Source organism: Dysidea avara, chromosome 15 (assembly GCF_963678975.1).
Source record: "Dysidea avara chromosome 15, odDysAvar1.4, whole genome shotgun sequence".
Taxonomy (NCBI): Eukaryota; Metazoa; Porifera; class Demospongiae; order Dictyoceratida; family Dysideidae; genus Dysidea; species Dysidea avara.
Genome location: NC_089286.1, coordinates 12,582,419 through 12,597,786, shown reverse-complemented (window position 1 = coordinate 12,597,786; position 15,368 = coordinate 12,582,419). Strand labels below are relative to the sequence as shown.

Here is a 15,368-nt window from a genome sequence, read left to right as displayed (position 1 = left end):
GAGAGATCATGGGGGTAGTCAACACCACAGTAACTTTAGCTGCTGCTGCTACAGGAATTATTCTAGCCATGAATAGTCCCGTGGGGTATATCCAACCACCATCTCTCCCTTTCACACTGCTAATGCAAATCTTTCACTTCCATTGTGCATTTCTCTAGCACAATTCAACAGCTGGCTAGCCATTGTGTCGACTTAAAAGGAAGTCTAAGCTGCGTATCTTAGCTTTCACAAACTTTCTTAAAGCTGTTATGTTTAACATACCAGGATACCACTTACCAGTTACTTGACACCATTCAGTGCTCTGAAACTTCGCCGGTGTGTTAGCGAAAACGAATTGTAAGTAAACTTCGATTTCTTAAGCAAACTAATGTCTGTGCCCAACAATGTCATTACGACAAATTATCCAAACCCACAATGACTCTACCTATGTGCCCATATAAAACTAGCCCGATATCTAAGTCAGTTAGAGACCACGCCCTCGGATCTTCGTGTTTTTAAAACCTCGCTGCGCTCGGTTTTAAAAATCCACGAAGATCCTCGTTCTAGGTCTCTAACCTACACTTCTCTTGTGTAGTAAGGGTTATGTATTTTATGTCGGTTGAGCTTGTGAATTAGACAGAAAATAATCTCCCACAGTAATACATTGCATTTGCATGTCTTAGTGCATGTGATGCTGTGGTGGTATTTATATGGCTTAAGGGTGCTCTGTACAATCGCTCTATGGCTTCCCACACAACATATTTCGCTCTCTAATTCGTATAAAGTTCAGCCGAACCCATCAAGCCTTCTGTTCTCGAAACAGCGCACAGTTTAGTTCAAATCTCATGTCCTTACTCACTCTAGAGCGCGAGTTATAGATTTTCGCTTTAAATTGAAACTAGTCTTACATTTCATGGACTAGAGCCTTTGCTCTTTCATGATACATGTTTCAAAACCATACAAACAAATGTGCGTTTCTAGTTTTGTCCTCTAGTTTTGTCCTCTAGTTTCTCATTCATCAGATACTCTTCTTCCGGACTTCAACTAGCACTAATTAGTCTTCTTCACTGCCACGCCATTCTTCACTAGAAGATCCTATCAAAAATCGACAAGCGCTTGTTTGAAGCACAAATACTATGGTTATCCATCTGAAATTTTTGGGCCTATCGGTTTAAAAAATGACAGACTAGTTCAAATTTTAGCAGCACAGTGTAGAAACTGAGGCGCGCGTACCTGTTGTCTAACCACAGTTATTGTTTTTTAATTGCATAACCAGGACGATAATCGATGAATTACGGATTAATATATTCATTGGACCACGAGGAAGAAGCTACAACGCTTAATTGCCTTTCTTTGCGTACATCACTATTTATCCTTCACTTCTGGCTACTTATTCATCGTGGAAAACATTGTCAAGTCTGTAGCGTGGCTAGCTGAAATAGCGTTAATAGAAGCCATAGCCTAATCGGATAATTACTGGTGATCATAAAAATCCATTAAGGAAACCCCAGCTGTGTCGACCTCAGAAGCCCTATAGCGATTGTACAGAGCACCCTAAAGGGTGAATGCATGTTCATTCTAGGCTAACAGGTGCAATAACTCAGTTATATAACCAAGGAAGATTTCGATGAATTTTGACTTTTTGGGCAGATAACAAACAGCAAGCATATATTTTGTTTTAAAGCAGGGTGGATACACTTAGGTTTTATCTGGTTTTTACCTTTGGCTCACTTTGGCACAGTGGGCCCTAAATTAATTGCACTGCGTATGTCCCCACCCTGGCTAGGTACAAGTACAGGTAGTTAGTGTTTTACATATAACTATGTACAGAGTTAGTGATGATTTTCAGTTTAATAATAATTAATATAGTGTGTGAGTATGCGTTGTTTTAATAAAGTAATTAGTAGCCGCTCCTGCAGCTGCACACAAGTATGTGTTGTTGGGTAGTATCGGGTATGAGGAGGGAGAGCGAAATTCTGTTTGGTTTTTAAATATGCCGAAGACAAAGGGGACCACTAGCAATATACATATGTACCATATGGATTCATTTTAGCATTGTCTGATTACAAGAGACAGTAAAAATCACACATTGTATGGCTTTAAAATCAGCCAACAATCCTTAGACAGCTTATTAACACACATAAACAGTCTTACAGTGTTTATACCCATACAATGAAGATCACCAGCAGGGCTCAACCCAGAATATTGAGCTAGGGGGGGGGCGCCATTTTATCTGACTACCTGTTTGTAGTTTGGCACGGCCACCCCTTCGATTAGAAATGAAGGGTCTGGGCCACCCCTTCGATTAGAAATGAAGGGTCTGGGCCACCCCTTCGATTAGAAATAAAGGGTCTGGTCTGTCATCACGTACTTGTGCGGGTTGAATGCGGTATTACAACATGATAACCAGCAGAAATTAAATTCCGATTCCCTTATTTTCATTGTTATCGATGACTTCTTTCCCAGGCGAGAGATTAAAAGATTGTTTTCAACAAGCCTCTTCTATAGTGTACCTGGCATTAATGATGGATGCCTCTACATTTCTTTATTTTCACCAGCGGCAAGAAAATTTCATAGAGTTATGCGTTAATTGGCAAACAAGTGATCTGATTGGTCGCACCAGATTCTTGTAATATGGCACAAGCACATGATGCTAGACAGACCAGACCCTTCATTTCTAATTGAAGGGACGGCCACACCAGACTAAGCGCCAGACTATAACGAGTCTTAGTGGGAAAACCAATGGAGGAATCTGAACAGAATTATACTGAAGTATTTGGGATATGATGCAATCTTTGAACCCAGCGAGTTTTGACAGGGTAATACTGTTGGATACTCTCCCTCCCTCTATATATTATAAACTCTTGCTTTCACTCACAACAACTTTGCCTGATTACAAGTTACAATAATCCCTTTTATCCATTCCTCCACTCCCAAGAAAATTCATTGGTTCCCATTTTACTGATCTCAAAAATACATGCGGGAAAGCGGTTCATTATTCATTAGCAGCTTACAAGTGAGATTACCCTAACAATACAGTAGATATTAAACCAACAGCCTTGAAACAGTAAATACTAGAGCTGAATGGGAATATATTTACGATAAATAGTGCCTGTCTATGCAATTACTGGGTAAATAATGAATAGAACCATGCGGGAGAGAATTTGCATGAGGGCGGGAAAAGGGAAACATTGAGTTTTCTTGGAGAGGCCTTATGTACTGAAGTTCTTGGAGTGGCCTACTGTAAGAATGACCATTACACGTACTTTAAAAACACAGAACAAGTCACAAGACTGACACACTGGTTTTAACAAATGAACGTACCGACCATGAGGCGTACCCTTCAGTTCCGCGGCATCCATTGGACCTCAACTTCCTTGTGGAATCTAACAAAAGAATGGGTGAGGAATAATTACACCATTTGAACCACAACCAGTGACTTGCCAATGCCTCGACCAGCGCGGGCGCATAAAGAAGGAATCGCGCTTATATACCCGAAAGCCGCTAGACGTTGCTTAGCAATGAGAACATATCAAATGATCTTTATTGACGTCAAAGCATGACAAAAGAAGCACCTCATGTTGGCGATCGGAATGTTATAAAGCTCGTTATAAAGGGTAACCTTTCTACAAGGTTAGTATGTAATGAATTAGTATATGTTACGTTACAACAAATTCGCAGTTCACCACATGTAAGAAATGTATACATCTGGTATGTCAGGGATCGGAGGGGGGTAGTCTGGGTTGCCTCCATATGGACCAATAATGACAACATAGTGGCATCTCCAAGAATATAATAACTCAAAATGAAACATTCCTGGTGGGTGTGGTAGCTCTTGACATTCTACAGGAATTGTTAACTGTGATAGAGGTATGGGATTAAAACACATCTATGAGTATGATGTGAAGGAAGTATCTGGTACGCACACATATATCTTGACTTGCCAGAGAGCTGCTGCAGCATGAATTTCAAGGTCTGTACCCCATACTCTGTCTAGCTCCATGCCATTGATGTGTTCTTCAGGGTGGCAGAATGCTGTTAGATGTTGCTTGTTGTGCCTACTAAAGGTTTCTAATATCCTTCGTATCTGCTGGTGGTTATCTTCATTGTAACAAATGACACTAGATAGAGCATGGAAGAGGCAATTGCCATCCCCCTGTATTGCTCTAACACCTCTTTGAATTTTGTACAAAAAGTTGGCTGCACTGGTCCATACGTGAAGAGGGGCTATAAATGGAGCATATTAAATTATGTAAATTACTTGCATTTGAAATCCATAATATGTGTTTGGATTAGCAAAAAAAAGAGAACCTTTTGCACAATGTGAATGCCATGATAAACTAAAGTGTTGTAATAGTTGGCTCCTTATAGTTTACTATTTACCGTATTTCACTGGTTAATAGCTGCGTCTCGTGTAGTAGCTGCACCCCAATAGTAGCAGTAGTGAATTTTAAGCCAGGAAATTGCATTTTTCAGAGCCGCAGTTCACATAGTAGCCACATCGCTTTTCATCTGAAGGTTATAGTAGCTGCGGCTGTTAACCGGTGTAATATGGATATTAAAATGCAACCAGGTACTGTAGTGGAAAACTTCAGACAATTGTATGCAATATACAGTAGCTATGAGGTTTCAAACTTCAATAATGAGTCAAAAATTGAAGGTTTAGATTTGCAAATCCAATCACATATTTTATACTTGTCCTTGCTGATTTTTGTATCTAGGGTGCTGCATATTACAGTTTAGTTAGACAATATTGTTCATTTTACCTTAGATGGTACTGGTCTGTTGTCCTTACTTGGTGATTCAGCCTTTTCTTCCTCTTCTTTACTTGGCGATTGTGCTCTGTCTTCCTTACTTGGTGATCCTATGAATGATAAAATATCACCTGATGCATACTTACCATACTTACCAGAATTGTAGGTGGGAACTGATGCAGTGTGCATGGGTGCCATATCCAAGTGTGTCGAGCCACTAACCAATTTTTTGTAAGCAGAAAATATTCAAGACCATAAATATTTCATATAATCTATTTTTTGTTGGTCAAGGCAACCACGAAATATCTTACTGTTGAATATTTCCTGATCTACGGTAATACCACTAGTTGACCAAGTTTCTATGAACAGTTATAACACCACACCCTCAAATAGTGCCATAAATTCACTGATTATCTCATACTGTACCCTTAATCATCTTTTTTGCACAATGCAGTGTCCCTGACCTGCAAAATGTAATTTGCATATTTGCTGTATTGTAAAACCATATGGTATGTAACTGATCGTGATGTGTTGGGACTCGAGCAGATCGTGTTGTGTTTGTTTAGTACGTATGTTAAAGTAGTAGGCAGGCTTATTAGAATAGTAGTGTGCTCATAGTTTGGCACTATTTGAAGGGCTAATTTTGATGGTATTTTTGCACTGTTATACTTTAACGCAAGATCAAAGAAATAGAATTTATCATATGCACGTGTATGCAGTAGAACCATTGTTACCCACCTCTTAACTACAGACACTATCCCCTACCATCTGTGGCTTAGCCAGACCTTCAGACATGGGTGGGCACACTTTCTCACACATTTCACCCCATGCAACTAACTAGCACAAAATAAACGAGTTCATCCTTAGAGGCTGTTAACCTGCATAAATATATCTAGCTAGCTAGTAACACTGCTGTTTCTGCAGCTTATTTCACTAGTCTAAAACTACTGTATGAATGACATTGAGGCTAGAAACGAAAGGTGACTTATGACACCAGCTTGTCTTGTTGTCTTTTAGCTCATCTGCGTTTGTACACAACTCTTTATTCTTCACCCTGGCTCCTGAGATATTCTGAGGCTTGTTTCATCTATCACTTTAGGCCACTTAAACCTGCCAACAAAAAACCCCCATGCTGTTACTCTCCTCATATTCCTGTCATCCCCGCCTACATTTTAGTCATGTGTTACTGTGTGTTACATAGAAAGCACTGAAACTGTCACATGATGTACTTGTTGACCATTTATCGCTGATTCAAAAATATGAAACATTGTGGTAACAAGATATGCTCTTGTTTTTAAAGTGGGCACTTCTGTCCTGGGGAAATTTTGATGGGCACATGCCCACCCTTGGCTACACCTTTGCCTATCATACTCTCATTGTCAGCACTAGTAATAACTAGTAACTTCTGTATGGTGGGCACCTCTTTACAGTAGCCAATGGAAAACCTATGGAAAACCTATGGGTACCCCTGCCATGCATTAAATACATGCTTTTATCTCTAAATAGTGATTCAAGTTAAAAGTTGATTTCCCAGCTCACACCAACTCTGCGGTATAGCTAGTAGTGGCTTAGCCACATGTCTGATGCAAGTGCTGTGTATGGAATTTTCAGTTTAATATACTTAATTGGTTATATATAGGAAAGCTGCTACTATTGTCAGTCTGCAAAAGACACCTCCAAATAAAGCATATGCAAGCATGGTCCCCAAGAGTCTGTCATTTAGTGTTTCAGTACATATATAATATATGTATATTCATACATTCTATGCTCTCCTCTGTGCTACCATTATAATGTCCTTTAATTGTGCAGTGGTACCAATCTCTACAGATAGTCTAATTGAATGTTGTTTTGGTTACTGTATGAATTCCTACCTGTTTTAGGTTTAGCTAACTGTAGACACTTCTTCTTGCTGCATGCTTGCTTCAGTTTACCTGGTCCACCAAAACGAGGTTTGTCTTTACAAAACCTGCACTTCCCACAATCTGCTAGTAGGCAGTTTTCACACAACCCACATCTGCGACTTGTAGGTCTACATTTCATTCCTGCAAACATGTACAGATATTATGTGTGATAAACAGTGTGTGGTGTGTGGGTGTCATGTGTAGTGTGTGTGTGTGTGTGTGTGTGTGTTGTGTTTGTGTAGTGCGCACGTGTATGTGTGTGTGTGTTGACATTGACATGGGGCCTTGCTGTCCACAGAAAAATATGCAATCCACAGTAACTATTTTTTGCCCCCTATTTAGGGGAACACATAACCCAGAAGGGCAGTATTAGCCAGGACCAGGTGTGTGTGTGTAGCGTGTATGTGTAGTGTGTATGTTGTGTGTATAGTATGCTTGTGCAATGTCTCATGGGTGAAGCCCTGACATCTTAAATCCCACACCCATTGTGTACATTAATACACATGCATGCACTCTTTCCTCTCTCTCTCTACACGCACGCACACACGCACGCACACACACACACACACACACAGCATCAGTGTGCCCGCTTGCGTGCTGTCTTTGGTAGCAAGCCTTTTTTTCTGAACCTTACCCATGGGATAAAATAGGTGCTATAGCTTGTCTTGTACCCAGTACTAATAGTATTTGTTAGTATAGTTAGTGTACCAGTTAGCAGTCTCAGTTACTAGCTGTCTATTTCCAGGAAAATAAACACAAAAGCAAGCACACCGAGCTACTTGTGGGCTAGACGTAAATGTTCGTGTTAAAGGTTTGTTGAAAATGTGGGCTGTATACAATGGATTTTTTTTCAATCTAGGGTAATTGATTATACCTGCAAGGTTTACAGCAGAAGTACTGGCAGTATGGTCTTCCTTTTTAGCATGTTTCTTTGTATCATCAGATTCCTGTGTATTAGACTATAAGAACGTCATGATTGCCCATAGGTTACAAAGCAAACCTTTTCTAAATGTGTGCCCTCTGTATTAATAGCCTCATTGGGTTCTGTATCCTATATGTACATACTTTTCACTTTGACACAACATCTATAAAAAAATCTTCATGGTACATACCTTGGACTCCAATTTCGCAAGTATGGATAATTTCTCATCAGTATTGCATGCCTATTATTATAGTGATAGATGTATATAGTGAGCATGTACTGTATGTGCATGAGTTAGGCAGAAAATTTCTCACCTCAACCAATTTGAAGATTTCTTCCTGCCTGGTGAACCAACTATCTTCTTGAATTTCCATTGGTGGTCAGGTTTCTTCCCTGGTGCTATGGTCTGCTTGTTGGAAAATGGTCGTGGCATTGAGGTGGACTTCTCAGCATGCTCAATTGTTGTCTTGCACTTTCAGATAGCATTGGTCAACAATGAATTGACATGCTGCAGGCATGGCTTCACTTCTTCAGTTGTTATTAGCATGTGTAGTTCATTTAGAAGCGTACGAGTAGTTTGTAGGTGTGTATTACTATCATCTTAGATGTAGTTACACTTGGTTAGTGAAGGGTATGATAATACAGCATGCTTACCATGACTAGTGGTGGTGGTGGTATCTTCTGTAGATTGTTCAACTGGAGGATAGTGCACTGTATTGGCTGATCTTCGTAATCCTTATCCCACAGTTCATCTGACCCCTTCTGTTCAGAGTGTTGTAAGGAATGTACATGGTGTATATGTTTGCAAATGTGTCCGTTTCCATAGTCATAACACCGGTGATCACACGTATACATGTGACGACACAGGAATCCACACTCAGGATATGTGCATACATCTGGACCACCAGAACATTCAGAGCAGGCTGATGACAATTTGCTCACAGTGTACCCATCAGTGACAAGGCCAGAGGTACTCTTAACAATCCAATGATTGTCGTCAATGTCCTGAAATATTATTGTTATACTTGTGCAATTTTACACACCGTCACATCTTCGGGTTTGATTTGCAATCCTTTTTTGTGCCTATGAGCTTCCTTGACCTCCTGTTTATTGATTGTACCCAATCTTTGATTTTGTGCCACCTTGAAAAAGCAATCTTACTCAATTCTCAGTAGAGCATCGATTAGAAAGTCCACTCTTCTATTGATTTTACCGTTCAGATAGTTAGTCTTTAGCTTAGCATGAAAACTAAGAAGTGTGTAGAATCTTACAAACTTATAGTGTAAAGGCACCTTTCTAAGTACATGTTGGTATCGGTATCTGCGTGAAAAAAGTGGCGATGGCATCTTGCCCATTTATCTATTTAGGGCAAAATAATCATGTTGCCAAAGATAACTACCTACTTATGTACCTGCTCTTTCTTTATAGTGTTAAAGTACTTGATGAAGTCAGGCTCTCTAGTGCTCCAGTACTCAGTAAGCTGGGCCATCCGTGTAGTAAACAAGGACCTGTATACTTCATGAACCAGTATGCACAAGGTCTGGTAGATACTTAATTGATGTTCCTTTGCGACACTTCTTAGGTGGTTCTTCCGTGAACTGTTAGTGGTACACAATGAGGGGCAATTTATATATGCAAGTTATAACCGTAGTGTGTGTGTGTGATGTGTAAGTATTGTAGTGTGTGGTGTAGTATAGTGTAGTGTGTGTGTGTGTGTGTGTAGTGTAGTGTGTGTGTGTGTGTGTGTAGTGTAGTGTAGTGTAGTGTGGGTGTGTGTAGTGTAGCGTGTGTGTAGTGTAGCGTGTGTGTAGTGTAGTGTAGTCTGTGTGGTGTAGTGTAGTGTGTGTGTAGTGTAGCGTGTGTGTAGTGTAGCGCGTATGTAGTGTAGCGTGTGTGTAGTGTAGTGTAGTGTAGTGTGTGTAATGCTAATCAGGGGGACTCCATTCTGTTTGATCATGGCCAAGAAACTACTTATTTGCTAAGCATATCACATGCCTTATTACCTGTCAACATGCCAGTGACATAGTAGATGGTGTATCTCATTTCCAAGCACTGCCGTACTCCCATTGTACCAAATGTCATCTAGAAAGTAGGCACAATATAGACACTTGCATATCATTACATGATACTTACCATCATCTGTCATCAAAGTGCGGACTTTCACGTTTGGAGAGCAATCCTTAATGGCCTCAAAAAGCAGTTTTACAACTTCTGTTGTCTCTTGGCTACTAATGCACCATGCCACTGGGTATCCTAGTCGCATGATACTACATTTGTAATGGTACTACAATGGAACCTCCCAATAATGTACACTTTAGGACTCAGTATTTTAGGCTTACATTTGCTGTAACACAGAGATCTCCTGTGTCAGGGGTTAAAATGTATGGAATCGGACCTGCCCTTATTATGGAGGTTTTTCTATTGTGTTCATAGAATGTAGGTATTGTTTACCTTGTCCATGGTCATCAGCTATCATCACAGTAATCAGTTTAAATCGGTATGCATTGGTACCATGTGTAGCATCAATGCATATCACCTTATGTGCATACTGTTCATACAACTGTCGTTGAAAATCAGTTTGAATGGCCAAAAGAAATGCATCTTCTGGTAATAAGGGGTACTGTTCATCAGCTTCATGTTGTCGTTTGTACAGAAGAATTGGGTTGTAAGGTTCCCCGCGTAATTCTTGAACTAATAGGTCATCAGACATGGCATCATCCTGATTGCGGATTACTGCCATATCATTCACAAGAATCCGAATGTTGGCTATATCTTTCTTTTGACCAAATGCTTGCGTCTGAGAGCTGCATCAACTTCCAAGCGGTTAGCTCGGTGTCCAACATTATCTCTTATGTCTAGATGAATGCAAAATACTTTCTGTTTTTTACAAACTCTGTTATTGTTTGATACACAGTACTAATCAGCTGTCATGCACACACTATACCCACACACAAAGTATGCTACCTGAAATGTCATATTACTAATGGAATTATATTTTTCATAACCAGTACTTTCTTGTATATGGCTTCCTAGCACTTACCTAATTACACTAAACACCAATGACAATTTTGAGATAAATATCACGATGTATGTATGATAATATTGTGATATTGTTCAGCACTAGACATCTATGTTTGGGATCTATTGGACCAGGTCACTACAGTTAAGTATTCTGATTAACGAAGTCATCAAGTACATTTCAGACCTTGCCATACAAACAGTGCACACTCCATTTTGTAAATTGTACAAGCTCTACTGTTTATGTGCATGTTTGGATGAACATTTTAGTTGCATACATGTATGTATGTATGTAATGTATGTAATGTATGTAGGTATGTATGCATGTACGTATGTATTTATGTATGTACATTTGTGTGACGTACAGGTAGCATGTAGGTTTTGGTATACAAATAAATCTACACTACCTTCCATTATCTTCTCTGCAGGAATGCCATGGCTAAGTTTCACTGTTACTGCAAATTTTATGCTTTTAGGTAGAAGTAAGTAGGTGTCCTCATGTGGCCCTGGTTTATGGTTTGTGTGTGCTGTTACGTGTGTTGCTGTCACGTGTCCATCATTGTAGTGGTCAGCGTAAATTCTTGAGATACAAGTGTCATTGAGTTTCTTGGAAACTTTCTGACGGGGACGTTTTTTTTCAGTTGTTCGTGGTTTTGTGCACTGTCGGTAGTCACCATCACGGCAACAAACATGGTATATACGTTTGGCTACATCACCTATCAAAACTTAATTACTGTGAATGTATTTGCAATCTATGTACTATATTACCCTAGGAAGGTTTGTACTCCTTCTCTTTGGTGTAGTATACCTCTTCAATAGCTTCTTTGCACTTGAGTACCTAATTATGTATGTACAGTCACAGCATAGTTATAGTTACGTATATATGTATATTCACTAATACCTAGATCATTTTGATGTTCCAGTTCACAATGTCTTCTCATTTCCAGGAGAGTGAAGAATGATTTCTGAGTGCACATGGGACAATGAAACCTTTTGCTTCATTTTTCACAGGTGGTCAGATTATGATCCTCTTGACGATGTTTTTGCAGACGATAGTTACGAGAATACCCCTTGCCACACTCTGAACATACGAAGGGCTTCAGTGCCACTGACTGGATAAGAAATTATTGCATGGGTCTTGTTACTGTATGTGATATATTGATGAAGTATTTAAGTAACCAAGAGTTCATTGATGTTATTCATTGTTTGTTAGTTATATTAGCTAATGATCACTGTTTTTTCTCAAGTGAAAGTATAATTAAAAACAGTAATATGGGCTACAGAGTGTAGAACAGTAGTGGTAGTGACTGTAGACAACTTACTTGTGAAGTAGCAGGGTCCAGAGAAACTTCCGAACGCGATTGTTCGTCAAGGGAAGCATTAGACTGGCTATAGTGTCTTCAATTGGTAATTGTAATTGTAAAGAAAGGAGAAAGGCATACGCCTGTATATCCGTAACAAGTTACTAATACATATCTGTAAAATTACTTATATATATACATGAAAGTTAAATTACTTATACAAAATCAAATAAATAAATACTATAATGACTGTGCAGCAGCATTATAAATTATAAAAGTTACTGTATGTGAGCAGTACAATTTTGATCAATGTATATTAATATAGATAACTCATCTGTTTTAGTAGTTTCTCAAATAAAGCTATATGGCTTCACTTTACATCGTAGTACGGAATAGTGCTGGGCAATATAGATATTTCTTATGCCATGGCAAAATTTATTCACAATATGAATATATATCACGATATACAGCATATATACCCACAGTTGATAGCTTACAAGTTACAACTATTGTTCTTACTGCCTGCTGCATTGAATTGACCATTGTAAACATATCTGTGTATTTATCTAGCACCTTTCAAAATGGTATAGAAAGGATACTAAATTGGATGTACTGCACATGTTGCCAGAATATCTAAGCATAATTAAACTCTCAACAAGGGTGCAGTGCAAGGCTTGACAATACTAGAGACACTATTTTACAAGCTTACATAATACTAGGTAGATCACATGAGTTCTATCACAGTAGCTGTCATATCGTGACATAAAATATCACGATACAAAATATGCCCATTGAGCACTAGTATGGAAACAGATTTATTTTATACATCAATTAATGCATATAGGCAGCATCCATTTGTGTTTACCAAACTTTAATCTTACAAAGTTACAAAATTTGCTCATATGGCTTCCCCAAAATTGGACCTGTGGCTAAGTACATTGGACCATTCAAATTGCACACTGCACTGATTTTAAGATTGCTGCTGGAATGTGCCGGTGATTATATTATATGACCACAGACACATGGTAACACGTTGTCCAATAGGCAGTGGGTGTATGCCATGCATATTTTATGTGTTATGAGATAGTTATGGCTTTAAGGTCATTGGATTGAATGGCCATCGTATAACTTTTACGAAATTCATTGTCTCAAATAGAGAACCTCTTGCTAACAACAATTCCTTACACGTGCATAGATACATAGTAGCACTACCCATCACTAGAATTTCAGACTTTGAAACATCTGGTAAGGGATAAAATTACTAATCCGAACTTTGTTCCGAAATGTTGATTTCGTATCCTGACCACAAGACTCACCCACACATTCTGATACACCTTCTTAGCACACTTGTGACCTTAGTGACATTGCGCACCATTTGTAATGTCAAAACAATGCTTTAAATTTCACTTATTGACATGTTTGGTGTAAAAAATTATCTCTGAGAGGATACGCCCACTGGGCTTAAAATTTTTATAGAAGGTGTTAGTCAAGACAGGTAATGTTTTGATGTGGAAATAAAGCTTGTGCATCACAAGCTGTTTGGCACAGAGGGCTTTAAGTGATTCATGTCAAGCAAAATTCCACTGTTGCAAGACAAGTAGTTAGTACTATGCTATATATGTGCAGTTTTTACTGGGCAGAAATCACACGTGCACTGAAAGCTCTCTGTGCCAAACAGTTAGTGATGCACAAGCTTTATTTCCACATCAAAACATTAACTGCCTTAACTAACACCTTCTATAAAAATTTTAAGCCCAGTGGGCGTATCCTCTCAGAGATAATTTTTTATGCTAAACATGTCAATAAGTGAAATTTAAAGCATTGTTTTGACATTACAAATGGTGCGCAATGTCAATAAGGTCACAAGTGTGCTAAGAAGGTGTATCAGAATGTGTGGGTGTGTCTTGTGGTCAGGATACGAAATCAACATTTCGGAACAAATTTCGAATTAGTAATTTTATCCCTTACCAGATGTTTCAAAGTCTGAAATTCTAGTGATGGGTAGTGCTACTATGTATCTATGCATGTGTAAGGAATTGTTGTTAGCAAGAGTTTCCCTATTTGAGACAATGAATTTCGTAAAAGTCATACGATGGCCATTCAATCTAATGACCTTAAGGCCATAACTATCTCATAACACATAAAATATGCATGGCATACACCCACTGGCTATTGGACAACGTGTTACCATGTGTCTGTGGTCATATAATATAATCACCGGCATATTCCAGCAGCAATCTTAAACTCAGTGCAGTGTGCAATTTGAATGATCCAATGTACTTAGCCACCTGTCCAATTTTGGGGAAGCCACATAAGCTAATTAAGAAATCTTTAAACTTTGTAAGATAAAAGTCGGGTAAAAGAAAAATGGGTGCTGCATATGCTTAATAGCTGTATAAAATATATCATATCATTCTAGCTGTTTCCGTACTACAATTTAACGTGAAGCCATATAGCTTCATTTGAGAAACTACTAAATACGGATGAGCGATCTGTATTAATATACATTGCAATCAATGATCAAAATTGTACTGCTCACATACAGTGGCTTAAAAACATGTAAATTGTGTAACAACACACAGTGCTAATATAAAAGTTGTCACAATCTAAATGACGGCGACAAGATCCTACAACACTGGTGGAACAGTAGGATATTCCGCATCCTCAAGGAACACTACAGGGAATACAATCATGAGTGAAATGTGAACTGGATTTGCAAGTTGAAGGGATACACATCAGCAGGTCAGTAATTATTATCCTGTAGCTTGGAGAAATGGTAGTACTCATGTACTCATGACAATGACATGATTTTACTAAAGTACTCATGACAAGGACACCTGAGAAGACACCTTGAGATACACATGTGCAAATTTGCTCAGCGTATGGAATGCTCAACTTCATACATGTATAATAAGTGGCAACTTATCAATACTACTATATATACAAACATACATGTTCATGAATTCGTCATGTACTTTTTTTGCGTGCGTTGTTCATGAGCGTACCTGTGCATGTATAGTAGAGTGTATGTACATGCAGTATATGTGTGTGTTAGTGTTGTTTTAGTAAAAACTAAAATTATTTTAGTAAGCTAAAACATAGTTTTAGTAAGGATAAACTACTAATTTAGTTTATTTAAAGTATAAAACTAAAATTACATTTTTTCCGTAGTAAAACAACACTATAGTGTGTGCACAGAGTAGCTAGCTCCAACAGAGTAGCTAGCTCCAACAGAGTACGTAGCTAGCTCCAACTGAGTAGCTACTAAATACGTAGAAGAGTAGCTGCAGCTACAACATGCAGGTTACGGTTACTATAGCCAGCTCCAACAAGCTGGTTTCTGTGAGAGTAGCCAGCTTCAACATGCAGATCACTAGAAGAAAAAAGTAGCCCCTTCAAAAAATACTATATATATATAGATTTATCTGCCCCTGCCTGATGATTGAAGTACAGCAATCTTCAGCATAATCCTGTCATTCAAATCAAGTAAATG

The 15,368-nt window shown here is 38.7% G+C and overlaps 1 protein-coding gene and 1 long non-coding RNA gene across 3 annotated transcripts; one reads left to right on the top strand and one right to left on the bottom strand.

Moving 5' to 3' along the window:
- Window positions 1-3,502: 3,502 nt before the first annotated feature.
- On the top strand, window positions 3,503-11,820 carry LOC136245438 (uncharacterized). The gene is made up of 4 exons (XR_010695859.1): window positions 3,503-3,612; window positions 8,244-8,332; window positions 8,383-8,526; window positions 11,003-11,820. It is a non-coding gene; the product is annotated as an uncharacterized lncRNA (long non-coding RNA).
- Window positions 3,659-8,560, bottom strand: LOC136245435 (lysine-specific demethylase 2B-like). Of its 2 annotated transcripts, none has more exons than XM_066036957.1 (8): window positions 8,211-8,560; window positions 7,871-8,156; window positions 7,747-7,797; window positions 7,635-7,685; window positions 7,509-7,581; window positions 6,605-6,775; window positions 4,746-4,843; window positions 3,659-4,206 (listed from the first exon to the last, which is right to left on the bottom strand). In XM_066036957.1, the coding sequence occupies exons 2-8, from the start codon at window positions 7,928-7,930 to the stop codon at window positions 4,051-4,053; spliced, it is 660 nt and encodes a 219-aa protein (XP_065893029.1). In that variant the 5' UTR covers window positions 7,931-8,156; window positions 8,211-8,560; the 3' UTR covers window positions 3,659-4,050. The 2 variants fall into 2 exon arrangements, with proteins under 2 accessions (XP_065893029.1, XP_065893030.1); XM_066036958.1 differs by lacking the exon at window positions 3,659-4,206 and adding an exon at window positions 4,599-4,696.
- Window positions 11,821-15,368: the final 3,548 nt, after the last annotated feature.

Bases quoted from the DNA above. Each gene is read 5' to 3' on its own strand.
- LOC136245435 (XM_066036957.1), bottom strand. From the start codon at position 7,930: ATGGAAATTCAAGAAGATAGTTGGTTCACCAGGCAGGAAGAAATCTTC. The intron at 7,798-7,870 runs GTGAGAAATTTT...CTATAATAATAG, and splicing joins AAATCTTCAAATTGGTTGAG to GCATGCAATACTGATGAGAA. The intron at 7,582-7,634 runs GTTTGCTTTGTA...TCTAATACACAG, and splicing joins AGGGCACACATTTAGAAAAG to GAATCTGATGATACAAAGAA.